This window comes from Phaseolus vulgaris, chromosome 8 (genome assembly GCF_051622355.1).
Source record: "Phaseolus vulgaris cultivar YP4 chromosome 8, ASM5162235v1, whole genome shotgun sequence".
NCBI lineage: Eukaryota > Viridiplantae > Streptophyta > Magnoliopsida > Fabales > Fabaceae > Phaseolus > Phaseolus vulgaris.
Genome location: NC_143505.1, coordinates 35,166,135 through 35,193,024, shown reverse-complemented (window position 1 = coordinate 35,193,024; position 26,890 = coordinate 35,166,135). Strand labels below are relative to the sequence as shown.

The following is a 26,890-nucleotide window of genomic DNA, read 5'->3' as shown; positions in this document are numbered from 1 at the left end:
GGTGTTGCAAATTCGTGAATGAATTCTCTCCCACCCGGAGAGCATAATGGAGACTTGAGAGATAGAGCATCCCCTGACCAAGCCCACCACTAGTCAGTGCTTAAGAACCCATCATTCCTCAAAGGATCACCAGGAGTAGAGCCCAAGCCTTGGGAGCTGAGCACCAGCTAGTCTCTTTGTTTTTAATTTTAGTAGAGTAGGGTCCATATAGCATAATAGGGGGGGTATTTATCGATTTAGCTTATGCCAAGTCTATTAGGGTTAGGAGGTAGTCCTAGCTTCCAAAAGCTAGGAGTAGGGGCCACTTTGACCTAGGTCAACCCCTAGGTTACCTGATGGAAGAGGGCCAAGCACAACCTCACAAGAAAGACAAGAGTCAAGACATGAGCATGCAAAGCCAAACCAAGAGCGTCTAGGGCAAAGGGAAGAGCGTCTAGGGAAAAGGGAAGAGCGTCTAGGACCAATTACTAGGTCCATGGCCAAAAGAATCCATGAAGACTTGGACCAAGCTATGGATGGAAGAGAGAGCTATTTGTATATGCTACATGAAGGCCCATCAAGAGTAGCTTAGTAATTATTTGTGGTGTAAATAGCACAAACTTGATTCCATGAGGATTTGACCTAGATTTGCTACGTTTCTAGAAGATTTCCCTAAACTAGGGTCGGCCATGTGCCATGAGTTCCTTGTGATGTCATTTGGATTGCATTTGCTTATCATTAGGGTTAACTTTACTCCTTATCCTATAAAAGGAGGAGCCAACCTCATGTATTTCAAGATTGAATAGAGTATTGTTATGCTGCCAAATTTGTGCCATACACTACTCCTTGCCTAGCATCTAGGTTTTAATCTTCACTTCATCACCTTCAAAGGGGCTGGCCGAACCTCCCCAATTCCCCACTCTCATGCACCTTCAAGGCACCCATACTTCCTAGGAAGGCCTTGCTTCATCTCCTCCACTAGCTTCCGCAAGTTCATCACCAAAACACAAAGAAGATCTCATAGGAATGCCATCATTTGGTATCTAGAGCTATGGTTCTTCAAAGATGAGTATCTCTTTGCATTTTTCGTTTTGAGTTCTTCTTTCTCCAAGTTGTTCATCTTTATTCCAAGTTGTCTTGCTGTTTTTGTGTTTTAATATGATTTGAATGCTTGTTTATTCATTTCAATCGGTGGGTTTTGTTCAAAATTGTGCTTGAACATCTATTTTCAATTTTGTGTAGGATTCTTGATATCTTTGTGTTGCTGTTTTTTATTTTTAGGTATTTGAGTCTTGCTTGAAATTTCATTTGGGTCATATGATATTCTTGAGTCTTTTCATTTTATGAATCCATAAGTTTTGTCTAAGTCATGTGTTTCCATATTTGTCAACAAATCCTAGTAGTACTCTTTTTGATTTATTTGTTTTTTTGTTTTTTTTTTGTTTGAATACTTGATCTGAAATATGCTTTGTTTTGATCCTTTGGTGCTTTTTTAATCTTAGTCTGAGTTCTTATTTGTGTGTTAGATCCACACAAATTCCATTGTGTTTTTGTTGGTATATCATTCTGTTTTTTATTCCAGATTTCAGAATCCCCTGTTTTCACAAATCTGTTTTGGCTGTTTTGCTTTACGAAAATTAAATACATCATAAGAAAATTCTGAGCCTCTGGATTTCACTAGATTGAGGTGTTAGCAAAAGAACAAAAAAAGAATCAGTTGAAAAAAAGAAATAGAAAAAAAAAGATAAATCTTACAAAAAAAAAGTGTGTAATCATGACGCTACATCTGGAGGTTTAAACACTGATCTTAAAAAATTATTAAAATTAATTGGTGCATGCGTTTGGAGTGAAACCAACGCCAAAAAGTTTTTAAGATCTTAATTTGTTTGTGTATCAATTTTCAGAAGCAAATACAAAAGAGTCAGCTCAGCATAAATCTTTAAAAGTCACGCATTCTGGACCACAACATTTTTTTCAGTGGTGTTGTTTTCGGTTTTTAAATCAAATATATTGCTATTCCTTAGGTTCCTTTTGTGTGCCATCCATTATTTGAGTGCCTTTTTATTTGCTTGTCTAATTTCATTTGAACTCTTTTTAGTTGTGTCACATTTAATTCCATTTGTGTGGTACTGTGTTTTCAAATTAATTTTTTTCTTGCTTTCTTTCTTTGACCTCTAAGCTTTGTGGTAGATTAAATATCAATTGGTACTTGTTGAGTGGGAATTGACTTGAGGGGAGTCTAGCTTTGCTTAATAGGTGCTGGATTGAAGAATTTAATTACCTAATTCCAAGAGGATCAAAGGCAAGGGGCAGCAACAAACACATACTAAATACACCACACACCTTGGAAGGCCCAACAAAGAAGAAACAACAAAGGGAGTGCCATTTAATTTCTTTGCAATTTAACTCTTGTTAATTACTTGTTAATCAAGCAATTAGACGGTGAATGTGTCTTCAAGGGCTCCAAGTGTCCAAGAAGCCTCACCTAGGGCCGACTAGCTTAAACTTTCAAGCTTAGCATTTGTTAATTGCTTTAATTACGCCAATTGCTTTTGTTTAACTTCGCTTAATTTCTTTTGTTTAGTTTTGTTTTAAGCTTTGATAATTTTGCTTGGGTTGTTAGATAGCTTGCATTGTTTCTTGCATTAAAAATTTTGATTTCTACATCCTCATTGTGTTTTAAGTGATTTACCAAGAGAAAGATTTGTGCGAAGATCTTGAGGGATAGTTTTTGGCTAAGGCAAGACTTGGTACTTAAGTAGTCCATTGTGACTCACCTCTCTTACCTGGAAAACTACCTTCATTAACTTCCCTCATTTTTCATAAAGTAAAACATTTCTATACACAAAGTTCTAGTCATGTCTTCTCATTCTGCAAAGTCTATGGAAAGTGATGTGAAATCCATCAAATCTCTTTTGAAACAACTTGCAAAGGATGTTCAATTAATTTCCTATAGACAATTGGAGAATGAGTCAAAAATCAATGAACTAACTAGAGCAAAGGAAGAGAAATCTCAAAATTCCAAAAAAACACACACTCATGCATCTCACTCTAAAGATAATGAGTCTCTAGGGGAGGAAAGCCTTAGAATCAATGATTACTACCATCCACTCCCTAGAAGAACTAGGCAAAGAGAGCAAGAGAATCCAAGAGAGGTTAGGGTCGACCTACCTCATTTCCATGGTAAGGAAAACGTAGAAGTTTATCTAGATTGGGAAATGAAAGTAGAGCAACTCTTTGCTTGCCATAGGGTGAGTGAAGAAAGAAAGGTGCCCTTAGCCACCCTTAGTTTCCAGGGAAATGCCATGTATTGGTGGACCTCTCTAGAGAGAGAAAGACGTCTTCATAGGGAGCCTCCCATTGAATATTGGAATGACCTTAAGGGAGCCCTAAGACGTCGACATATACCCTCCTACTACCATAGGGAGTTAATGGACAAGCTCCAAAGACTCCAACAAAAGAATATGAGTGTAGAGGAGTATAGACAAAAAATGGAGCTCTACATGATGAGGGCATCTATTAGAGAAGAAGAGGACACCACCATAGCAAGATTCCTTAGTGGCCTCTCTCTTGAGATAAGAGATAGGGTTGAACTCCTTCCCTACCAAGACTTGAATGACTTGGTTCAACTTTGCATTAAAGTTGAACAACAAAATTTGCGCAAAACTTCAAGTCAAAGGGTGGGTTCATACTCCAACTTTTATCCCAAGAAAGACTATAAAAGGGAAGGTAGCACATCTAGAGAAAAACCAAAGGAAACTACCAAGCCCTTAGCAAAAGATGCCTCCACCCCACCCATCCGAACTAGGGACATCAAGTGCTGTAAGTGCTTTAGGAGAGGGCATGTGCAAGCACAATGCCCAAACCAAATATCTTTGTTCTTAAAAGGTGTAGACGAGTACACTAGTGGTGAGGATGAGCCAAGTGAGAGAGGAAGGGGGAGAGGATGAGAGGGTAGCTCCATTAGAAGGAGAATTGTTAATGTACTTAGTCCTTTACCACATTCTCAAGTGGTAAAAGACCAAATACAAATGAAACATAAGAGGAATGGGGAAAACCAAAAAAAAAAGAGCGCTAGAAAAAGAGAAAATCCTTAGGGATAGAAAGGCGTGGGAGAAGAGTGTTCCTTCCCACAACCTAGCCTAATCTTTTGTAAGGGAACACTTGCATGCACTGCCACAAGTAATGAACCCATGAGTCTACCTCCTCAAGTGGAAAATCTTTTGAGTGAATTTGAAGATATATTCTCTAATGAGGGACCCAATGGACTCCCTCCCATTAGAGGTATAGAACATCAAATTGACTTAATTCCGGGGGCAAGCCTACCAAATAGGCCCGCTTATAGAACTAACCCCGAGGAAACCAAGGAGATAGAGTTACAAGTTCAAGACTTGTTGGACAAGGGTTGAGTTCAAAAGAGCCTAAGCCCTTGTGCTGTACCTGTCTTGTTGGTGCCAAAAAAAGATGGAAAATGGCGTATGTGTTGTGATTGTAGAGCAATCAACAACATCACCATCGAGTATAGGCATCCAATCCCAAGGCTTAATGACATGCTTGATGAGTTACATGGGTCAACTATATTTTCCAAAATTGATCTTAAAAGTGGGTATCACCAAATTCAAATCAAAGAGGGTGATGAATGGAAAACCGCTTTTAAGACCAAGTTTGGATTATATGAGTGGTTGGTGATGCCATTTGGCCTCACTAATGCCCCTAGTACATTCATGAGGCTCATGAATCATACCTTAAGAGATTGTATAGGTAAATACGTAGTAGTTTACTTTGATGATATCTTAGTGTATAGCAAAACCCTAGAAGACCATCTAAGTCACCTTAGGGAAGTTCTTCTAGTGCTTAGGAAAATAGTTTATTTGCCAATAGTGATAAATGTACCTTTTGTGTAGATAACATAGTTTTCCTAGGTTTCATAGTTAACAAAGGGGGGTGCATGTTGACCCCGAGAAAATCAAAGCCATCCGAGAGTGGCCAACTCCGCAAAGTGTAAGCGATGTAAGAAGTTTCCATGGGCTATCTAGCTTTTTTTGACGTTTTGTACCTAATTTTTCAAGCTTAGCTTCCCCTCTCAATGAACTTGTCAAAAAAGATGTTGCATTTTGTTGGAGTGAAAAGCATGAGCAAGCCTTTCAAAGGCTAAAAGCTCAACTCACCAATGCACCAATTCTAGCTCTCCCAAATTTTTCTAAAACTTTTGAGATAGAATGTGATGCATCGGGAGTGGGCATAGGTGCGGTCTTGTTACAAGGTGGACACCCCATTGCGTATTTTAGTGAAAAACTCAATGGTGCCACCCTTAACTATCCCACCTGATATGAGTTGGATTGAACATAGACACTTTTTGACTCTTGAACACAACATTATATGAGAATGAAAACAACAATTCAAGGATCAAAGAGTGCTTAAACAATGAAAACGAAAATACATCAACAAAACCACAAGCTGAAAACAGAAATGGAATCAAGGAAGCTTAAGGAGTCATCAATGGAGACATAGCCTTCCAAAATGATGATCCAAACTCCATAAGAGTGTTATCTCCTTGTAAACATCCATGGAACAAGATTACTAAACGCAAATGAAACAATAACACAAGGAACCAAACAGAAAAATGAAGAACAACACAAGAACACAAAATCAATCGGTGGAAAGATGAAGAACACTAAAGGAAAACTAAACTACCGATTAAAATTGAAATTGGAGATGAAAGGAATGAAAACTTATGGAATGAAGCTCGGCTGGAATGGAGAATTGGAACTGCATCACGCCACTTGGAGGTATTGTTCCAAGATAAGTGAAGGAAGCCGCCACTTGAAGCTCTCCAATAGCTCACAAGATGAGACCAAGCAAGGAGATTCAAATCTCACACAAATCTCTCTCCAAATGAGTAGAGTTTCTCTATATCAAATTTCCAATTCTGAATTTTACAAAGCCAAGCACCTTATTCATAGCCTAAGAGGTGCTGAAATGAGAAGCTAAATCAAATTCAAATTCCCCCCTAAATGACACTAAAATGGCGCCAACTAGAGCATGAGGAAGGTGTGACTTCCTTTCTAGTTTTGGCACCGCCTATATGACACCTACACCCTCCCACTAAGTCACATGGACAATGTGACTCTCTCTAATACATTCACACCTATTTATTTAATATCCACACCACCTACACTATACAATAGAAATAAGAAGAGTCATCATTTGACACTCTTGTCCCAAAGCTCTTGCCATGCTCATAGTGATTCTTTGGGCTTGGGCCCCTTCTTGGGCTTCGGCGTCGTGGGCTTGGGCTTTCTCTACTTGGTTTCCATCATACTCCCCGGGTTGGAGAGAATTCGTCCACAAATTTGGAAAACCTGCATCAAAAGAAGTTAGATCAGTAACATTGAAAGAATTACTACCAAGATAAGTATTAGGCATATCGAACTCATAGGCATTATCATTAATCCTCTTGATGACTTGGAAAGGGCCATCACCACGAGGCATAAGTTTGGACTTCAAATGAAGCCAAACCCAATCGCCGGGCTCAAAGATTAATGCCTTGCACCTTTGGTTGGTAGTTTCAGCATACTTACCAACTTTCTTCTCAATTTGTAACTTGATGTGGGTATGCAAGTCTTTCATAAAAGAAGCCTTTTCAAAACCTCATCAGTATAGGAATGGGAAGAAGATCTAGAGGTGTGAGGGGATTAAACCCATAAACAACCTCAAAAGGAGAATGGGCAGTGGTGGAATTTACTACCCTATTATAAGCAAACTCAACATGAGGTAGTAAATCCTCCCAAACCCTTGGATTCCCAGAAATAAAGCATCTCAACATTTGACCCAAAGTTCTATTAACCACTTCAGTTTGACCATCAGTTTGAGGGTGGCAAGTAGTAGAAAAAAAAGTTTTGTGCAAAGTTTCCCCCATAAGGTCCTCCAAAAGTGACTTAAGAACTTGGAATCCCTATCGGATACTATACTTTTAGGAAGTCCATGTAAATGAACAACTTCCTTAAAGAAAAAATTTGCAATATGGCATGCATCATCCACTTTGTGGCATGGAATAAAATGAGCCATTTTAGAAAAACGGTCCACTACCACAAAGATGGAATCCTTACCCTTTGATGTCTTAGGAAGTCCTAAGATGAAATCCATGGAAATATCAACCCAAGGCATTGTAGGGATAGGAAGAGGGGTATATAAACCATGGGGTTGGACTTTAGATTTAGCTTTCCTACATGCTATACATTTATCACAGAAGCTATGTACGAATTTGCGCATGTGAGGCCAAAAGAAATGTTCATGCAATGTTTCTAAAGTCTTAGCTACCCCAAAATGTCCCATAAGCCCACCCTCATGAGCCTCTCTAACAAGAGATTGTCTTATGGATCCTTGGGGAACACAAAGTCTTTTTCCTTTAAAAAGAAAACCATTATGTAAGAAAAAGTCTTTGTGATCTCCCTTGGAACACTCTTGATAGATTAGAGAGAAATCTAGGTCATCATGATAAAGTTCCTTTATGTGATCAAATCCTAAATATTGAACATTCAAAACATTTAACAAGGTATATCTTCTTGAAAGAGCATCGACAACCACATTAATTTTACCTTGTTTATGTTTGATCACATAAGGAAATTGTTCAATAAACTCCACCCACTTAGCATGTCTCTTATTAAGCTTGCTTTGGCTTTTCAAATATTTAAGGGACTCATGATCACTATGGATCACAAATTCCTTTGGAAAAAGATAATGTTGCCAATTTTGCAAAGCTCGAACAAGAGCATAAAGTTCTTTATCATAAGTGGAGTAATTGATATGACTCCCTTTGAGTTTCTCACTAAAATAAGCTATGGGGTGTCCTTCTTGAAGGAGAACAACCCCAATGCCTATATTAGAGGCATCACATTCTACGTTAAATGTCTTAGCAAAGTTAGGAAGGGCTAAAATGGGGGCTTTAGTCAATTTTTCCTTGAAATTTTGAAAAGCGTTTTCTTGCTCTTGTCCTCACTTAAAAACCACATCCTTCTTTATTATGGCATTTAATGGTGCGGCAATTGTACTAAAGTCTTTCACAAACCGCCTATAAAAACTAGCAAGTCCATGAAAGCTTCATACCTCATTGACATTGGTGGGTGTAGGCCAATGTTGAATTGCTGCAACTTTTGTTTGATCTACATGCACCCCTTTATGACTTACCACAAACCCTAGGAAGTCTATATGATCTAATGCAAAGAAACATTTAGCATGATTAGCATATAACTTCTCCTTCCTAAGAGTTTCTAAGACTTGTCTAACATGTGACTCATGATCTTCTAAAGACAAGCTATATATAAGAATATCATCAAAGTAAACCACAACAAACTTGGCAAGGAATGCTCTTAATACATGATGCATGAGTCGGATGAAGGTACTAGGAGCATTAGTCAAGCCAAAAGGCATGACTAACCACTCATATAAACCAAATTTGGTTTGAAAAGCAGTTTTCCATTCATCACCATGTTTAATTCGAATTTGATTGTAACCACTCTTAAGATCAATTTTGGAAAATATTTTAGACCCATTTAATTCATCCAACAAGTCATCTAACCTAGGAATGGGATGCCTATATTTGATGGTAATGTTATTTATAGCGTTACAATCCGTACACAACCTCGATGTCCCATCTTTTTTTGGGACAAGTATGACAGGCATAGCACATGGGCTCATGCTATCTTGTACCCACCCCTTAGCTAATAAATCCTCAACTTGTTGTTGAATCTCTTTGGCCTCCTGGGGATTGGTCCTATATGCAGGGCGATTTGGTAAAGAAACCCTGGGCATGAAGTCTATTTGGTGTTCAATCCCTCTTAGAGGTGGTAAGCCTTTAGGAGGATCTTGAAACACATCTTCATATTCCTTTACCAAATTGTCCAAACACGTGGGACTATCCTTAGCCGACTCACATTCAATAGTCATAGGAATAGCTAAAAAAATAGGCTTTTGAGTAACTATTACCTTTTTAACTTGTTGTGTGGACATGAGAAGGCTTCTCTTGGAACTTTTTTTATCATTTTCTTTCTCTCTCTTTTCTCTCATTTTAACTTGGTCCTCATGTACTTCCTTTGGAGAGAGAGACTTAAGAATGACTTTGTGCCCATGGAAGTTAAAAGAAATTTTGTTGGTAAAGCCATCATGAAAAACTTTTCTATCAAATTGCCATGGCCTACCTAAAAGTATATGTGTGGCTTCCATTGGGACAACATCACACAAGACCTCATCTTTATATCTACCAATAGAAAAAGTAATGAGGACTTGTTTGTTAACAACAATCTCACCTACCTCACTCAACCATTGTAATTTATAGGGCTTGGCATGAGAGATGGTAGATAATCCAAGCTTGTCTACCACTCTTGTGCTTGCCACATTAGCACAACTCCCCCCATCCACAATCAAAGAGCATACCCTATCATTAATAAGACACCTTGAATGAAAAATGTTTTCTCTTTGACTTACATCAAAAGGTTTTAAAACTTGTCCAAGCATGCGTCTTATTCTCACTAGGGGACCTAGAAGGTGAGGAATGTCTAGAAGATTCGGACTCATGCTCACTACCCTTTACCCCATCATGCATATACATATTTCATTTAGAAGGGCAATTAGAAGCAATATGTCCATAGCTTAAGCATTTAAAACACTTCTTACTAGATGATTTAGTTGGTGATTTAGGCCTAGAAGTGGAAGTGTATGGCTTAGAATCTCTAGGTTTGAAATTAAATTCCTTAGAAGGGATATTTGAAAAAGAGCTATTTTTATTTTTCCAAGAAGAGTGGTAGTAGTTATCTTTAAAAGAATTTTTGAAAGCATTTTTCCTTGCAAGTTGATTTTCAATTTTACTAGCAAGGTGAACTACATTTTGCAATGAAGAATATTCTTGTAGCTCTACCACGTCTTGAATGTCCCTTCGAAGGCCACTAACAAACCTAGCTATCTTAGCTTCCTCACTCTCATCCATATGAACTCTAATTAAAAGCGTGTCTAGTTGTTTAAAGTAATCATCCACACTTAGTGTGCCTTGATGAAACCGTTGGAGTTTCAACAATAGGTCTTTCCTAAAGTGTGGAGGCACAAATCTAGCGCGTAGACAAGCTTTGAAGTCATCCCAATAGACCACGGGCGTTCTCTTGTGTAGGTCAATGTCCAAGAGAGTTTGATGCCACCATTGCATGGGATAGTCTAAGAATTCTAATGATTCTAATCTAACCCTATGAACATCTATAACCCCATTTACATCAATTATTTGCTCAACCTTGGCCTCCCACCCTAAGTACACATTAGGATCACTTTCACCACTAAAGCTAGGGAGTTTTACACTAGGTGAATAAGGGACAACCACATGTTGGCGCCTCTCTTCATGGGGATGGTGCCTTTGCCCTGCATTGTCTTCATGATATCCATGAGAAGAGTGAGAAGTCCTTGAAGAATGCCTATGATGATGATGATGTCTTCTCTCCCGGTTTTGATAAACATCTTCACGGGCCATCTCCAAGCTTTGGAGCCTTGCCTCCATTTGTCTTATCATGTCAAGATATTGTGCATTTGATTGTCTAGCATTCTTCAAATCTTCAAAGAGAGCTGCCTTTTGAGGTGAGAAAGGTTTGGAGGATTCTCCACTAGAAAAATTATCCATGATCATAAAAGACACAAAAACAACAACAAACAATTAAGGAAACTTGTTAGCAAAAGAAAGTAAGATGTAGCTTGCTGGAAAAGGCCAAAAGAATGTACTCAAACCACTCCAAGAAAGTGTTCTTTCCTTAACCAAGCCTCTCTTGTGGATTGGATGAGCTTCAAATGAAAAATTTCAAAGAAAACCACACTTAATCAAGGAACAAATCACCACAAAAACTAGAGAAACAAAGAAGACAAGCAAGAAAATTAAGGCACACAAAGAAAGGATAGCACACAAAGGAGTCCTAAAGAATAGTACTAGAATAGATGAAGAAAACAAAAACAATGCTACTGGAATTTTTGTTAAAAACCGTGCGTGACTTAAAATAATTTAACTGGAACTGTAGAAAGCGAACTGGAATGTGAAAATTTAACCACTGGAAATTCAAGATGTTATCTAAAAATTGGCACTTGAATCACTCAAAAACAGTACACCAATTAATTGTAATAAATTTTGCAAAATCACTGCCAGATTACCGTATTTTTTTCTCGGCAGAATTACACACTGTTCGTATTTCATTTATCATTTTTTTGTATTTAGAATTTTGATGTACTTCTTTTTTTCACTCTTTTGTAACACTTCAAACTACTTAAATCCAGAATTTCAGAATTTTCCAGTAAGCACAGAAATTTTAATAAACCAAACAGTCAGCACGTTTTATAAAAAAACAGAGGAACCTATACTGGAATGAAAAACAAAATTAAAGAAACTACAAAGACACAATAGAAATGTTGTATAAGAACTTGTATAGATCTAATACACAAGCATGAACTAAATACTAAAAAAAAATGCACCAAAGGATCAAGAAAAAAACAGAAACCAAAATTTGTACTCAAATAAAAGCAATCAACCAAAGATAGCAAGAAAATGACTTCAAGGAATTGATGACATTATAGGAAAAAACATGACTAGACAAAACATGTATGGATTCAAAAATTAAAATGGCTCAAGCACAAAGCATTAACAACAACTAAAACAGCAAGAAATACTCAAAAACAGAATTACTAATCACAAAACAAAATCAAAGTGTCCAGCAACTCAAAATTTTTTTTGCACATAATCATAACTCTAGATACACATGATATGAGTTGGATTAAACATAGACACTTTTTGACTCTTGAACACAACATTATATGAGAATGAAAACAACAATTCAAGGATCAAAGAGTGCTTAAACAATGAAAACGAAAATACATCAACAAAACAACAAGCTGAAAACAGAAATGGAATCAAGGAAGCTTAAGGAGTCATCAATGGAGACATAGCCTTCCAAAATGATGATCCAAACTCAATAAGAGTGATATCTCCTTGTAAACATCCATGGAACAAGATTACTAAACGCAAATGAAACAATAACACAAGGAACCAAACAGAAAAATGAAGAACAACACAAGAACACAAAATCAATCGGTGGAAAGATGAAGAACACTAAAGGAAAACTAAACTACCGATTGAAATTGAAATTGGAGATGAAAGGAATGAAAACTTATGGAATGAAGCTCGGCTGGAATGGAGAATTGGAACTGCATCACGCCACTTGGAGGTATTGTTCCAAGATAAGTGAAGGAAGCCGCCACTTGAAGCTCTCCAATAGCTCACAAGATGAGACCAAGCAAGGAGATTCAAATCTCACACAAATCTCTCTCCAAATGAGTAGAGTTTCTCTATATCAAATTTCCAATTCTAAATTTTACAAAGGCAAGCACCTTATTTATAGCCTAAGAGGTTCTGAAATGAGAAGCTAAATCAAATTCAAATTCCCCCCTAAATGAAACTAAAATGGCGCCAACTAGAGCATGAGGAAGGTGTGACTTCCTTTCTAGTTTTGGCACCTCCTATATGACACCTACACCCTCCCACTAAGTCACATGGACAATGTGACTCTCTCTAATACATTCACACCTATTTATTTAATATCCACACCACCTACACTATACAATAGAAATAAGAAAAGTCATCATTTGACACTCTTGTCCCAAAGCTCTTGCCATGCTCCTAGTGATTCTTTGGGCTTGGGCCCCTTCTTGGGCTTGGGCGTCCTCTACTTGGTTTCCATCACCACCTATGACAAAGAGCTCTATGCTCTTGTGCGAGCCTTAAAGACTTGGGAACACTATCTAGTGTCCAAAGAATTTGTTATCCATAGTGATCACGAGTCTTTAAAGTATTTAAAAGGCCAACACAAGCTCAATAAGAGAGATGCTAAATGGATGGAATTTGTTGAACAATTTCCTTATGTAATCAAATACAAGAAAGGAAGCACAAACATAGTGGCGGATGCTCTCTCAAGGAGGCATGTGCTCTTTTCAAAATTAGGTGCCCAAATTCTTGGATTTGATCACATAAAAGAGCTTTATCAAGAAGATCAAGAATTTTCATCCATCTATGCTCAATGTAAACATTGAGCACAAGGAGGTTACTATGTGGCCGAGGGATATCTTTTTAAGGAAGGAAAACTTTGTATTTCCCAAGGCACACATAGGAAGCTCCTTGTAAAGGAATCACATGAAAGGGGTCTCATGGGCCATTTTGGAGTTGATAAGACTCTAGATCTTTTAAAAGAAAAATTTTCTTGGCCACACATGACAATTGATGTCCAAAGACATTGCTCTAGATGCATATCATGTTTAAAAGCAAAGTCTAGAACAATGCCTCATGGACTCTACACCCCCTTGCCGATTGCAAATGCTCCTTGGGAAGACATTAACATGGACTTCATTTTAGGACTTCCTAGGACTGTAAGAGGCCATGACTCTATCTTTGTGGTAGTGGACCGTTTTAGCAAAATGTCCCATTTTATTCCTTGCCACAAGGTAGACGATGCTCAAAATATTTCTAGGCTCTTCTTTAGAGAAGTGGTGAGGCTCCATGGTATACCTAGAAGTATAGTATCCGATAGAGATCCCAAGTTCATAAGCCTCTTTTGGAAAACTCTTTGGGGCAAACTTGGAACAAGACTACAATTTTCAACATCTTGTCATCCTCAAACGGATGGCCAAACCAAAGTAGTCAATAGATCTCTTGGAACTATGCTTAGGGCTATCATGAAAGGAAACCACAAATCTTGGGATGAGTACCTTCCCCACATTGAGTTTGCTTACAATAGAGTAGTCCACAAGACTACTAATTCTTCTCCTTTTGAAGTTGTATATGGATTTAATCCTCTCACACCTATGGATTTGTTACCTCTTCCTAACCCACAAGAATTTGTGAATAAGGAAGAAGTAATCAAAGCCGATTTTGTTAAGAAAATTCATGAGAAGGTTAAACTCCAAATACAACAAAAAAATGAAAAGTATGCAAAATACAACAATAAAGGGAAGAGAGAAATAATTTTTGAGGAAGGAGACTTAGTTTGGCTTCACCTTCGAAAAGAAAGATTTCCCACTCAAAGGAAGTCCAAACTAAGTCCCCGAGGTGATGGACCCTTTCAAGTCCTCAAGAGAGTCAACAACAATGCTTACAAATTGGACCTACCTCTTGAATATGGAGTGCATGATACTTTTAATGTAATTGATCTATCTCCATTTGTAGGTACCAATGAAGACAAGGACGACGTGGATTTGAGGACAAATCCTTTCCAAGGGGGAGGGGATGATGGAAGAGGGCCAAGCACAACCTCACAAGAAAGACAAGAGCCAAGACATGAGCATGCAAAGCCAAATCAAGAGCGTCTAGGGCAAAGGGAAGAGCGTCTAGGCAAAGGGAAGAGCGTCTAGGACCAATTACTAGGTCCATGGCCAAAAGAATCCATGAAGACTTGGACCAAGCTAGGGATGGAAGAGAGAGCTATTTGTATATGCTACATGAAGGCCCATCAAGAGTAGCTTAGTAATTAGTTGTGGTGTAAATAGCACAAACTTGATTCCATGAGGATTTGACCTAGATTTGCTACGTTTCTAGAAGATTTCCCTAAACTAGGGTCGGCCATGTGCCATGAGTTCCTTGTGATGTCATTTGTATTTCATTTGGATTGCATTTGCTTATCATTAGGGTTAACCTTTATGGTCCTCCTTAGCCTATAAAAGGAGGAGCCAACCTCATGTATTTCAAGATTGAAAAGAGTATTGTTATGCTGCTAAATTTGTGCCATACACTACTCCTTGCCTAGCATCTAGGTTTTAATCTTCACTTCATCACCTTCAAAGGGGCTGGCCGAACCTCCCCAATTCCCCACTCTCATGCACCTTCAAGGCACCCATACTTCCTAGGAAGGCCTTGCTTCATCTCCTCCACTAGCTTCCGCAAGTTCATCACCAAAACGCAAAGAAGAGCTCATAGGAATGCCATCACCACCCCTCTCTTATGACTCTTCTACCATTCCCCCATCTTGGCCATCAAGGCACCCATTCATATTAATAAAGTACCTTGTCTCATGTATTTTCACCTAGATTTTGAATATAGTAAATAAACTCTGCTTGAGTGATCAATGAGCTTTGTCTCCTAATGATTTTGGGTTTTATCTTGAGTGTGTGAGCATTTCAAGTGGCAACTCTCCTTTACTTATCTTGGAGTTTCCCACCCTCCAAGTGGCCTGATCATCCTCTCCATTTATCCATAAGCTTCCTTCACCTTATCTCTTCTCCATCCTTTCATTACGCTATTCTACTTTTCCATCTTATGTTATTTATTATGTCTTTTTCTTTTGATCTCCTTCATTCATACTTTACTTCCTTTGTTATTTAATTTATGCCCTATTCATCATAGTCACCATATACTTGTGTTTTTTTTTTGCCCTCTAGAAGTGAACCTTCACACTTACTTAACCACTTGGTTAAGTTCTTGTCTAGTGGAGATCTTCTTTGGGTTCTCACCTTGCATTACTAAAAAAACCAAAAATCATAAATAAGAGTAACTAATCAAAATGTGCAATCCTAAAATCAACTCACATCATGTGGTATTTAGAACATGATTATTTTGTGCTTATTTTGTGTTGTTGCTTCATGATCAAAGCCTACTATTACCTTTTTTCCTAGTTGATTCTTTTATGTTATTATTTCTTGGTTATTGATTTTAGATGTCGAATTTTCATTGCTTATTCATCAAATGTTATCCTTTGTCAAAGGTAACATGACTATAATTATTTTTTGTTTGGTAATTATATTTTAAATGTAACATTGGGTACATATATAAAAAAAATTACAATTGTCATGGTTGTGTTAAAATAAAAAAAAAACAATTGCATGTAAACTTATTTCAACAATTGTGCATTGGGAAATCCTGATGTTGACAACCTCATACCATATGTCTTTTATTTTAGTGTTAAATTCACTATGTAGTCCTTTTATTCTATCTCTCACTTTTCTTGAAATATAAGTTCATTGTTATTAAATCCATAACTAAAACCAAAAATATAAGAACTTAAATTATTTTGGTAAGAAACTCTCTTCAAACTAGCAGCAATTGACCAAACTAAATTTTAGTTATGAACTATAAACTGTGCACACTAAGTACTCCAACAAGTAAGAACTTTCATCTCTCAAAATATTATTTTGACTTCAATATTGTTTTCTTTTCAACTCCACAAATTAAGGTTGTTGAAGCTATGGATGAAAACATATAAAAAATGGCAAGAAGTAAAAAAATTTATTCGTACTCAAATAAATTGTAATATATCTACTAATATATTAGGTATAACAGTAATGTCATATATTTTGATTATTGACTGCTATACCATGTTCATATGTTGTCTCAAGATGCAATATCCTGTATTTTTGCAGTTGTCATTGAACTTAACCAGACTCATACACCAAATTCAAATTCCATTGAGAGTGATAATTTAAGTAGCAAAAACCAATAAAACAAAAGTTATATGTTACAATATCATTGTTCTCGCCGGTTGACCTCATATGGATTGAATGGGCAGGTTCCTCCTCTAATTTGTCTCCAATTAGTGTTGGACTCTTCAATTGTCCCCTCTTGAAACCATGCACTCTTGAAACCTGTAGTCAATTTAATGCTATTACTACAACTGTTGGAATACAAACCTCACATTTATTACACCTTATTAATCCTTAAACAACCATTACCCTTCTATAATCAATTAACATCTCATACCCGACATGTCTCTATTCCTCATTTCTCTTTACATTCTCTGCATTTATATTCTCTTGTATTATTCAATTAAGGAAAAATGTTGAGCAGACAAACAATCGTCAAACGCGACAATAAGGGCTTCTTTGGGTGCATGAGTTTCCAACATTAGGTATCTTATTTTTGGTTTTATCATTCATTATCTTTTTTTTACTGTTAACAAGTTTAAATAATATTTTACCTATATACAATAATTTACAAGGAATACGACAATGTGGACCAGGTATTTGTTGTCAGTTTAGAAGAAAGCTTAATCACGAATGGTTCTTAGAAGACCATAAAGGGAATGTACATACATTCAGTTATAATATGGACTTCTTAAACCATGGATTACCCATGGATGGTCCGAATTACAATTTTTTATGAGGAAACCATCATATTCTTTTGTGATACGTGGGCAACTCTTATTTTTATATCACCCCATTTAAAGGATAGTCTCGACCATATGCAATCGTAACATACATAGATTGTGTAATAAGGATTCACCTGCTTTCGATGGTCCATACCATCATTTTGAAGTAACCTTAACTTCTTTCAACTATCAATCAAGTCATCTGATGGTGTTTCCTTTGCTCTTTTTATTTAATATTTATTTTTTGAAATTTATATGCGATCTAAATTACATTAATATTACCTTACAAGATTTGGATCTTCCATTTAAGACTTGTATACGCCACTGGAATTGGAAATTTATTAACCTTCAAGGTCATCTCAAATTTGAAAAGTGCAAAATAGTTAAAGAAAATGGAACAAATAAATCAAGAGATAGAACAATTTTTGTACATTAAACAACTTCAAAGAAGACAAAAGATTGTCTTTGAAGCACACTTCTCCTTTAATGAGAAATAAATATTTTAAATAATTGTTTATTTTTATCCACTTTCCTTAATTTTTATCTCACTTTGTTTAAACTTGAACGATTTATGTTTACTCTTTATGTTTATGATTTGTTTACCTTATTTTTATTATGTTTAATTTATTTCCTTAGATATGATTGATGTTTATTCTTTTAAAATTCATACTCCTTTGAATTTATATATTCATATGCATTTATATTTTTACTTTTTTGTCATACTATACAACTGTTGTGTTATTAAAATAAAATTGTAATTTTTATTCAAAAATATCATAACTAATTCTTACATTATGTATCTAATTTTTTTTTATGTGTGGGCTTATTTGAACTTGTGGAAAATTGTACTATTTTTTCAAAACAAAATGAGTTGAGGGTGAAAATGTATTCTGAAATTTAAATAAAAGAATTTTGAGAAAATTAAAAAAAAACATTTATCACATTATTTAACAATACATTTAAATGAAAAATTCATGTTGATTGATTATGGTCCAACATAAATATTTTTATATGTAAATTTAATTCATGAAATAATAATCCATAACTTTAACGTTTTATCCTGACATTTTAACTTTATTTCATAATTTTAAAAGTATTAATTACAACTAAATTTAAATAATATGTCTTTAATATCAACAATTTCACCATAATATTTTCAAGTTCTTCGAATAAACCACCGTATTAAAAACAAAAACAGAAAAATTATTTCTACCAAAATTTTTAATAACAAAATATTCGTCAAATATTTCAGTTTGCTAATGTTTTAACATTATATATATATATATGTACCGCCCTGGTGGTCGGGTGTGATGACGTGGCATCCTCCTACAGTATAGGCGTATTGACAAGGCGCCAGGTTGGTAGAAGGGAAGGAAGTCGGGGGGCTCGTGTAGTCGCCAGTTGTTATGTTGGCGTGTTCCGATTTCCAGCTTACCAGAATCGGCGATCGCCAGGTTGAAGATGAAGTCGCCAGATGTAGATTCAGGCGACCTAGTCATTGGAGATCGCCCGAGCGAGCACATCGCCGAAGATGAAGGAGAAACAGATTGTGAAGGCGGCCGGCGAGACCACAGGGAAGGTGTATGAAGGCCCCTAACTCGCCAGTTCCAGTAGAGATCGCACTCCTAAGTTAGCTATGCACTGGGCAGTACCATGCATAAGTAACTTAGCCAAAATGAGAGTAGAAGCAGCGCCAAGTCAGGGAGCCTCCAGATGATGGCACGTGTACAGTTGGATGTGAGCCACGTGTCCAAGTCTGTAACTGCCAGGAGAGAGAAAGCTACCAGGTATATAAGAGTTCTTAACAAACTTTCTGAGGTACGCACGTTCAGTTCATACACTTTACGCTTGCGAGTTAGAGCTGACTGTGAGAGAGGATTTGCACAGTTCTTGTTCTCTTAGTTTTTGGTGATACCGTCACTGACTTGAGCGTTGGAGTGCGATCGGCCGCAGCGGCGCCGTACTGTTTCTTTGCAGGTTCTTGAGGTAGATCCCGAAGAGGAACGGAGGTGAGAAGCGGTGCACCCGCCGATCCTTTGACGAGGCAGTTTCCAGCGTTCTGGTCAACAGGCAGGATCATCAGGCGCCCACCGTGGGGCCGTGTAAAACTTGCTCCCATCCACAGCGGGAGTTTCTGGAGGTTTTCGAAGTTTTCTGCGTGGTTGTGTGCTGGTGCAACCATCGTTCGCTGTTTCTTTGAGTTTCGTTCGGTGAATTCGCGTTTTGTACCGTTCGTTTGGCTTTTCGATCGGTGGCGTGAGGTTTTCTGCTGCTTACGCGTAATCTGTTTGGTGGAAGTTCGAGTTCTTTCGCGCGTTTGGTTGTCCGCGGGGAGGCGTTGGTTTCTGGTGAAGTTGTGGTTCTTTGAAGGCTTACGGTGTTCTTGAGTTTTCTTGCGCAAGTTTCGCGCTTTTTTCTCCGGTTGATCGCTGATTCGATCGTGGCTGAGGTGTTGTTCGCTGCATTCCTGTGATTCGCTGAAGTTAATGAGAAAAATGAGAAGCAATCGTTCCAGTCCCGTGGCGCCTGTCGCTGCTGAAGGCGACGCCGCCATGACCATGGCGCAGATGGCAGAGATGATGCGCTCGTTGCAGGCAACTGTGGAAGCCTCGCGCGTAGAGCAGGCTAGAATACATGAGGACCTGGTCGCCTCTCGCGCCAGAAACGAGGAGCTCAGCAAAGTGACTGAGGAGCTGCGTCGAGCTCTTCAGGAGCAACAAGGACGTTCTTCTGCTGAAGAGGCGGCGCCGTCGACGCCACCTTGTGTTTTCCCAATGCCTTTCGTTCAGGCGATTACCGACACGCCAATTCCCACGAGCGTGGTTCCGGTTAAGGCTGTCTTTACCGGCGTGGAGGATCCAGAGGCCCATCTGACCACGTTCCATACACAGATGATGCTGTCGGGAGGGTCAGACGCCGTCTACTGCAAGATGTTCGTGAGTACGCTCCAGGGAACGGCGATGGAGTGGTTTGTGAGCCTGCCTAACGGCCACATAACCAGTTTTCAACAGTTCTCGAAGATCTTCGTTGAGCAGTACATCGTGAATAAGGCACCGCCCAGGGTGTCTTATGATCTGTTTGATATAAGGAAGTACCAGGGAGAGTCCCTCAGAGACTACCTGAATCGCTTTGGGGCGCAGATGGTCAGATCGCCGGCCAAGGATGAGGAAATGCTGGTCTATGCATTCAAGAAGGGCGTGCAGCCAGGACCATTCTGTGAGGCCTTGATCAGGGCTCACCCCGCGACATTTGCTGAAGTCAGGCGACTTGCGGTGGCTCACATCGCCGACGAGAGTGAAGTCGCCGAGAAAAGAGGCAGCGTGGCTCCCGCCAGGCCACGCGCCCAGACCAGGATCCAGCCGCAGAGGGTGCTGGAAACGGCGGCGGCGGCCAGGAAAGACCAAAGGACTCGCCATCCTTACGATAGGAGAAACAAGGGAAGAAGCCAAGCACGCCAGCAACCAGCACGCCGGGAATACAATCGCCCACCTAAGCACAAATTTGTCATGGGATTAGCGGATCTGATCGCCATTCCTAACATATCTGCTAGGTTGAAAGCGCCTGAGAAGGTGGGCGACAAGGTGCTGGGGTCAAAGCCGGACGCCTGGTGTGAGTTCCACCAGTGTTTTGGCCACACTTTGGACTCGTGTTTGTCTTTAGGATACCAGCTCGACGATCTGGTTAAGAGCGGGTTCCTAAATGACTATCTGCTGGACAGGAGGACGGGGGGAGCGTCGAGTTCCCAGCCAGCAGGTGGAGAAGCCCAGCAACACGAGATGCCTATCCACGGGGAGATCCACACCATTGCAGGGGGTTTCTCAGGTGGTGGATGCACCGCATCGCAGAGGAAAAAGTATGCGCGATCGGTGATGACAGTGGACATGTTTGAAGATCACTCACCGGAAGTGGACATTACGTTCACAAAGCAGGATCTTCGGGACGTTGTGCTTCATGACAACGATCCCATAGTTATTTCATTGGTTACAGCGGGAAGGAAGGTCCACAGAGTTCTGGTGGACCAAGGAAGCTCGGCAGACGTGATGTTCTGGCCGACTTTCACGCAGCTAGAATTGCCCCTTGACCAGCTAAGGCCCTATGGAGGGTGCTTATATGGGTTCGCTGGTGACCAGGTGGAGGTCAGGGGGTACATTGAGCTGAGAACCACGTTTACAGATGAGGCTGGGTCGAGGACGGAGAAAATCAAGTACCTCATCGTAAAGGCCCCCTCAGCGTATAACATCCTGTTGGGAAGGCCCACGCTTAACAGGATAGGCGCCATTCCGTCAACTCGGCACATGAAGGTAAAGTTGCCGTCCATGGAAGGGGTGGTGATCACGATCAAGTCTGATCAGAAAGAAGCGAAAATGTGCTATGAGAATAGCCTGAAAAACAAAAGATCAGTGAGTTATGTAACAACCACCCCGCCTCCCGGTGTGAAGCCCAGACCGCCGGTAACAGAGGAGGCCGCCGGAAGGGATGTAGAGATGGTAGACGCTGAGCTAGGGGAGAGGAATGCTGGCCTGGAGGAGGAAGAGGCGCGGAATCGCCCCGAGGAAGCAAGGGAACAGGGAATCGCCAGGGCGGTGATCGCCAGAGAATCCAGGCCTAAACCTGTCGAGCAGTGGCTCGAAAAGGAGATCGGAGGAAAAATCTTCAAGCTAGGAAGATCTCTGGAGGTCGATCTCCAGGACCAGATCGCCAAGGTGATTGAGCGGCATCTGGACGCGTTTGCATGGTCCGCTTCGGACATGCCCGGGATTGATCCCGACTTCTTATGCCATCATCTGGCGATGGACAACATGGTGAGACCGATGCGACAAAGGAGAAGAAAGTTCAACGAGGAGAGGAGGCAGGCGATCAGGGACGAAACACAGAAACTCCTCGCTGCAGGCCACATCAGGGAAGTCCAGTACCCCGAATGGTTGGCAAATGTCGTGCTGGTGAAGAAGAGTAACGGGAAATGGCGCATGTGCGTCGATTTCACCGACCTGAACAAAGCTTGCCCGAAGAATTCGTATCCTTTACCAAGCATTGATGCCCTGGTTGATAGTGCTGCAGGGTGCAAGTTGCTGAGTTTCCTGGATGCCTTCTCAGGCTATAATCAGATCAAGATGCATCCCATGGATGAAGAGAAGACAACCTTCATGACGGAGAGATCGTGTTATTGCTATAAGGTGATGCCGTTTGGGCTGAAGAACGCGGGGGCCACGTACCAGAGGCTGATGGATCGAGTACTTGCACCGATGCTGGGAAGGAACGTGCAAGCCTACGTCGATGACATGGTCGTGACCTCGCAGGAGAAAAGCAAGCACGTTGCAGACTTGGAAGAATTGTTCACGACGATCGCCAAGTTCAAGTTAAAGCTCAATCCGGAGAAATGCATTTTCGGCGTGGAGGCTGGAAAGTTTTTGGGTTTCCTCTTGACTGAAAGAGGAATAGAAGCCAACCCAGACAAGTGTGCCGCCATCTTGGCGATGAGGAGCCCGGCTACAGTGAAAGAAGTCCAGCAGCTAACAGGTCGGATGGCAGCCCTATCTCGCTTCGTGTCAGCTAGCGGAGAAAAGGGGCATCCCTATTTCCAATGTCTGCGGCGCAATAATAAGTTTGCTTGGACGAAAGAATGCGAGGAAGCTTTCGTCAAACTGAAGGAGTATCTGGCGAGCCCGCCGGTTCTGTGCAAACCGCTGGCGGGAATCCCTCTCAGGTTGTATTTTGCTGTGACCGAGAGGGCGGTGAGTGCGGTGCTCGCCCAGGATCAAGATCAGGCTCAAAAGCCTATTTATTTTGTGAGCAAGGTGTTGCAGGGCCCAGAAAAGAGATATCAGGCCCTGGATAAGGCTGCGCTGGCGGTGGTGTTTTCGGCGAGGAGGTTGCGCCACTACTTCCACAGTTTCACAATACTGGTGATGACTGACCTGCCCATCCAGAAGGTCTTGAAGAAACCCGACGTTGCGGGAAGGATGGTGAAGTGGGCGGTAGAGTTGTCAGAGTTTGATATTAAGTACGAGCCCCGAGGCCCGATCAAGGGGCAAATCTTTGCAGATTTCGTGGTTGAGCTCTCATCAGAGGCGACGCGGGTTGAAGGAGACGATTTCCGTTGGGTACTTTCGGTGGATGGATCGTCGAACCAGCAGGGCAGCGGTGCTGGAGTCATATTGGAAGGACCCAACGGCGTGCTGATCGAGCAATCTCTGAGGTTCGCCTTCAAAGCCAGCAACAATCAAGCAGAGTATGAGGCGCTGATCGCCGGAATTTTGCTGGCCAAGGAGATGGGAGCTAGAGTGTTGATGGCTAAGAGTGACTCGCTGCTAGTCACGGGGCAAGTAACAGGCGAGTTCCAGGCTAAAGATCCACAAATGGCGGCTTACTTGGCGTATGTGCAGGAATTGAAGAGTTCCTTTGCCTCCTTTGAAGTAGTACATGTGCCCAGAGAGCAGAATGCCCGAGCTGACTTGCTTGCTAAGCTCGCCAGCTCAGGCAAGGGGGGTAGGCAGAGGACGGTGATTCAAGAAACTCTGAAGACGCCAAGGGCATTTGTAGCAGATCACCTGGTCCTTCAAATAAGCAAGTCGACGGAGAGAGCAGCGAGAAGCCATAAGTCCTTGACGCAAGAAACTCTGAGATCGCCGAGAATTAGAGCATGTCGAGGAGAGAAGGTGGATGTGATGCAGGTCTGCACCACCCATGAGCCAGACACTTGGATAACACAATACAAACGGTGCCTGGCAGATGGCCTCCTCCCGCTGGATCCGATAGAAGCTAGGAAGGTAAAGAAAAATTCCAGCAAGTATACATTGATTGATGGCGATCTGTACAGGTTTGGGTTCACTCACCCGCTCCTGGAATGTATACACGGCGAGAAGTGCACGAGGATCAAGGCAGAGCTCCACGAGGGTATATGCGGAAGCCACGTCGGGGGTCGAGCTCTGGCCGCGAGGACTCTCCGTGCCGGCTACTACTGGCCATCCATGAGAGAAGATTGCAAGAAATATGCCCAATGTTGTAAACAATGCCAGCAGCACGCCGATTGGCATAAGGCACCTCCCGAGGAGTTGAAGTCGATCTATAGCCCTTGGCCGTTTCATACTTGGGGAATCGACATCCTGGGACCTTTCCCGCTGGCGATCAGGCAGATGAAGTACTTGGTGGTGGCGATTGAGTATTTCACCAAGTGGATTGAAGCAGAACCAGTGGCCCAGATCACCGCACACAAGATCGAAGGTTTTGTATGGAAGAACATCGTGTGCCGGTTTGGAGTGCCTAAACGCCTGGTGTCAGATAATGGGACGCAGTTTGCAAGCCACCTGTTGAAGAAGCTTTGCGAAGGGGTGGGAATTCAACAAGTGTTTGCATCCGTCGAGCACCCTCAGACAAATGGCCAGGTGGAGTCAGCTAATCGGGTGTTGTTGAGAGGTTTGAAGAGAAGGCTTGAGAAAGCCAAGGGAAGTTGGGCCGAGGAGGTGCCCCGTATAGTCTGGGCGTATCACACCACCGAGCAGTCAGGAACCCATGAGACCCCGTTCAGCTTGGTCTATGGGTGTGATGCCATGATTCCGGTGAAGATTCAGGAGAGCTCGCCGAGATTCCAGAACTTCGTAGAGGAAGACTCGAATGAAGAGAGAAGGCTGAACCTGGATCTACTGGATGAGGTCAGGGAAGAGGCGAGGTTGAAGGCTGAAGCTGTGAAGAGAAGGGTTGAACGAAGATACAACTCAAAGGTGATGCCAAGGCAGTTTAGAGAAGGCGACTTGGTGATGAGGAAGGCCCACCAGTACGAGATGGAGAATAAGCTGTCACCCAAGTGGACTGGACCGTTCAGAATAACCGAGGCGCTCGGGAACGGGGCCTACCGCTTAGAGACGCTGGAAGGAGGGGCGATCCCTCGCACCTGGAACGCCACACACCTGAAGTTGTACTATAGTTAAGAGCTTTGTAAGTAAAGACAAACACAAAGGTTATATTACAATGTCTCTGTTAAAACAGTTTCAAGGGGGCACTCTTTTTTCCCTAAGGAGGGTTTTTAATGAGGCCACCCAATAAAAGAAGAGTTTTCGAAGTATAAGGCGTTTTCTGGTTGCATGTTTGCTGTTTTCCAAAAGTTTTGAAGAAAGACCTTGTCACTTGTAAGTGATTTAAGGCAAGAAAAGATATATCGCATGCTTTCAGTTAAAGTTTTTACGTCCTCATCATTTTTCGGCGATTGGAGGCATCAGTTAAAGTTTTTAAGTCCTCATCGTTTTTCGGCGATTGGAGGCACCAGTTAAAGTTTTAAAGTCCTCATCGTCTTTCGGCGATCGGAGGCACCAGATGAAAGACCTCGACGCCCTCGCGCGTTTTGAGGCAAGATAAAGACCTCCTCGCCGTCGAGCGAGTGTAGGCGAGAAAGAGAAAGGTCCTCAGTGCATCCAGGGGGGAGGAGATGTACACCCTGGGCAAGTTGAGGCACCAGATAAAGTCCTTCTCGCCGTCGAGCGAGTTAAGGCCAGTTAAAGACCTCCTCGCCGTCGAGCGAGTGCAGGCGAGAAAGAGAAAGGTCCTCAGTGCATCCAGGGGGGAGGAGATGTACACCCTGGGCAAGTTGAGGCACCAGATAAAGTCCTTCTCGCCGTCGAGCGAGTTAAGGCCAGTTAAAGACCTCCTCGCCGTCGAGCGAGTGCAGGCGAGAAAGAGAAAGGTCCTCAGTGCATCCAGGGGGGAGGAGATGTACACCCTGGGCAAGTTGAGGCACCAGATAAAGTCCTTCTCGCCGTCGAGCGAGTTAAGGCCAGTTAAAGACCTCCTCGCCGTCGAGCGAGTGCAGGCGAGAAAGAGAAAGGTCCTCAGTGCATCCAGGGGGGGAGATGTACACCCTGGGCAAGTTGAGGCACCAGATAAAGACCTTATCGCCGATGAGCGAGTTCAGGCGAGTTAAAGACCTTCTCGCTTACGTGCGAGCTCAGGCAAGATAAAATCCTTCTCGTCTCGAACGAGTTCAGGTATGGCGCAGAGGGTGGAAGAAGTTTGGAAGGTGGCTAAGGTAGGTTCGAAGAGAACGCCTAGTCAGCCGGTCTTTGTTCTGAAGTCCAGGAGGGTAAAGAGAGATCCCAAAAGGCGTCTCTGCCCCCATGCAAAGAAACGATTGCCAAAGCATGAGGCTAGGAAAGGCTGATGTTACCAAGAGTTCTTGGCGATCGGGAAGAGTTCAAACAGCGGCGAGAAGGTTAAAAGACTTGTTTGATGAAGCAGGTCGAGTGGGACGGTGTTTGAGCCAATAACTGAGTTACAGTTCGTTGCTTGAAAGGTATTCTTACAATAAGGTTAGTTGCCTTAAGAGTACAAGTTGTTTAAAGTGATTATTGCTTAAGTTTGAAGCGGTTCAAAGCAGTTAAGTCAAAAGTCGTATTTGCAAAATCGTTAAGTTAAATCCGACAAAGTTAAACATGCAAAGAAGGTTAAAGCGCTTAAAGAAGTCAGGAGAGGGAATATCCAAACTTTGTCATTGAGATAAGTATCTGTTAAAAGCACATATGCACGAGTTTATTACAAGGTATATACAAGGGAAATCATAAAAGTAGCAGATAAAGTGGAGTTGATTAGTCTTCAGCAGGAACGACCTTTCCATCTACTACTTCGTTGTTCAGCGACACCAGGCTGAGATCCAGATCGGGGAATAGGCAAGCGAATTGTTCCCGCGCAGCTTCGAATCCAGCAGCCAGAATCTGAGCAGAATTTAGCTTGAGTTCTTCAATTTGCCCCTGAAGTTCCTCAATCCGCTTCTTGAGGTCTTC

General features: G+C 41.3%; 1 protein-coding gene across 1 annotated transcript; it reads left to right on the top strand.

Moving 5' to 3' along the window:
• The first annotated feature begins 475 nt into the window (after positions 1–475).
• LOC150025567 (uncharacterized) lies at positions 476–4,165 on the top strand. Its single transcript, XM_090294103.1, has 3 exons — positions 476–534; positions 2,936–3,801; positions 4,137–4,165. The coding sequence occupies exons 1-3, from the start codon at positions 476–478 to the stop codon at positions 4,163–4,165; spliced, it is 954 nt and encodes a 317-aa protein (XP_090150229.1).
• The last annotated feature ends 22,725 nt before the right edge of the window (positions 4,166–26,890 follow it).

What these genes read in the sequence shown, in the direction of transcription:
- LOC150025567 (XM_090294103.1), top strand. Translation starts at nt 476, where the DNA reads ATGGCCAAAAGAATCCATGAAGACTTGGACCAAGCTATGGATGGAAGA. An exon ending in GATGGAAGAGAGAGCTATTT is followed by an intron (nt 535 to 2,935) that starts GTATATGCTACA and finishes AATTTCCTATAG; the next exon opens with ACAATTGGAGAATGAGTCAA. An exon ending in AACTAGGGACATCAAGTGCT is followed by an intron (nt 3,802 to 4,136) that starts GTAAGTGCTTTA and finishes ATCTTTTGTAAG; the next exon opens with GGAACACTTGCATGCACTGC.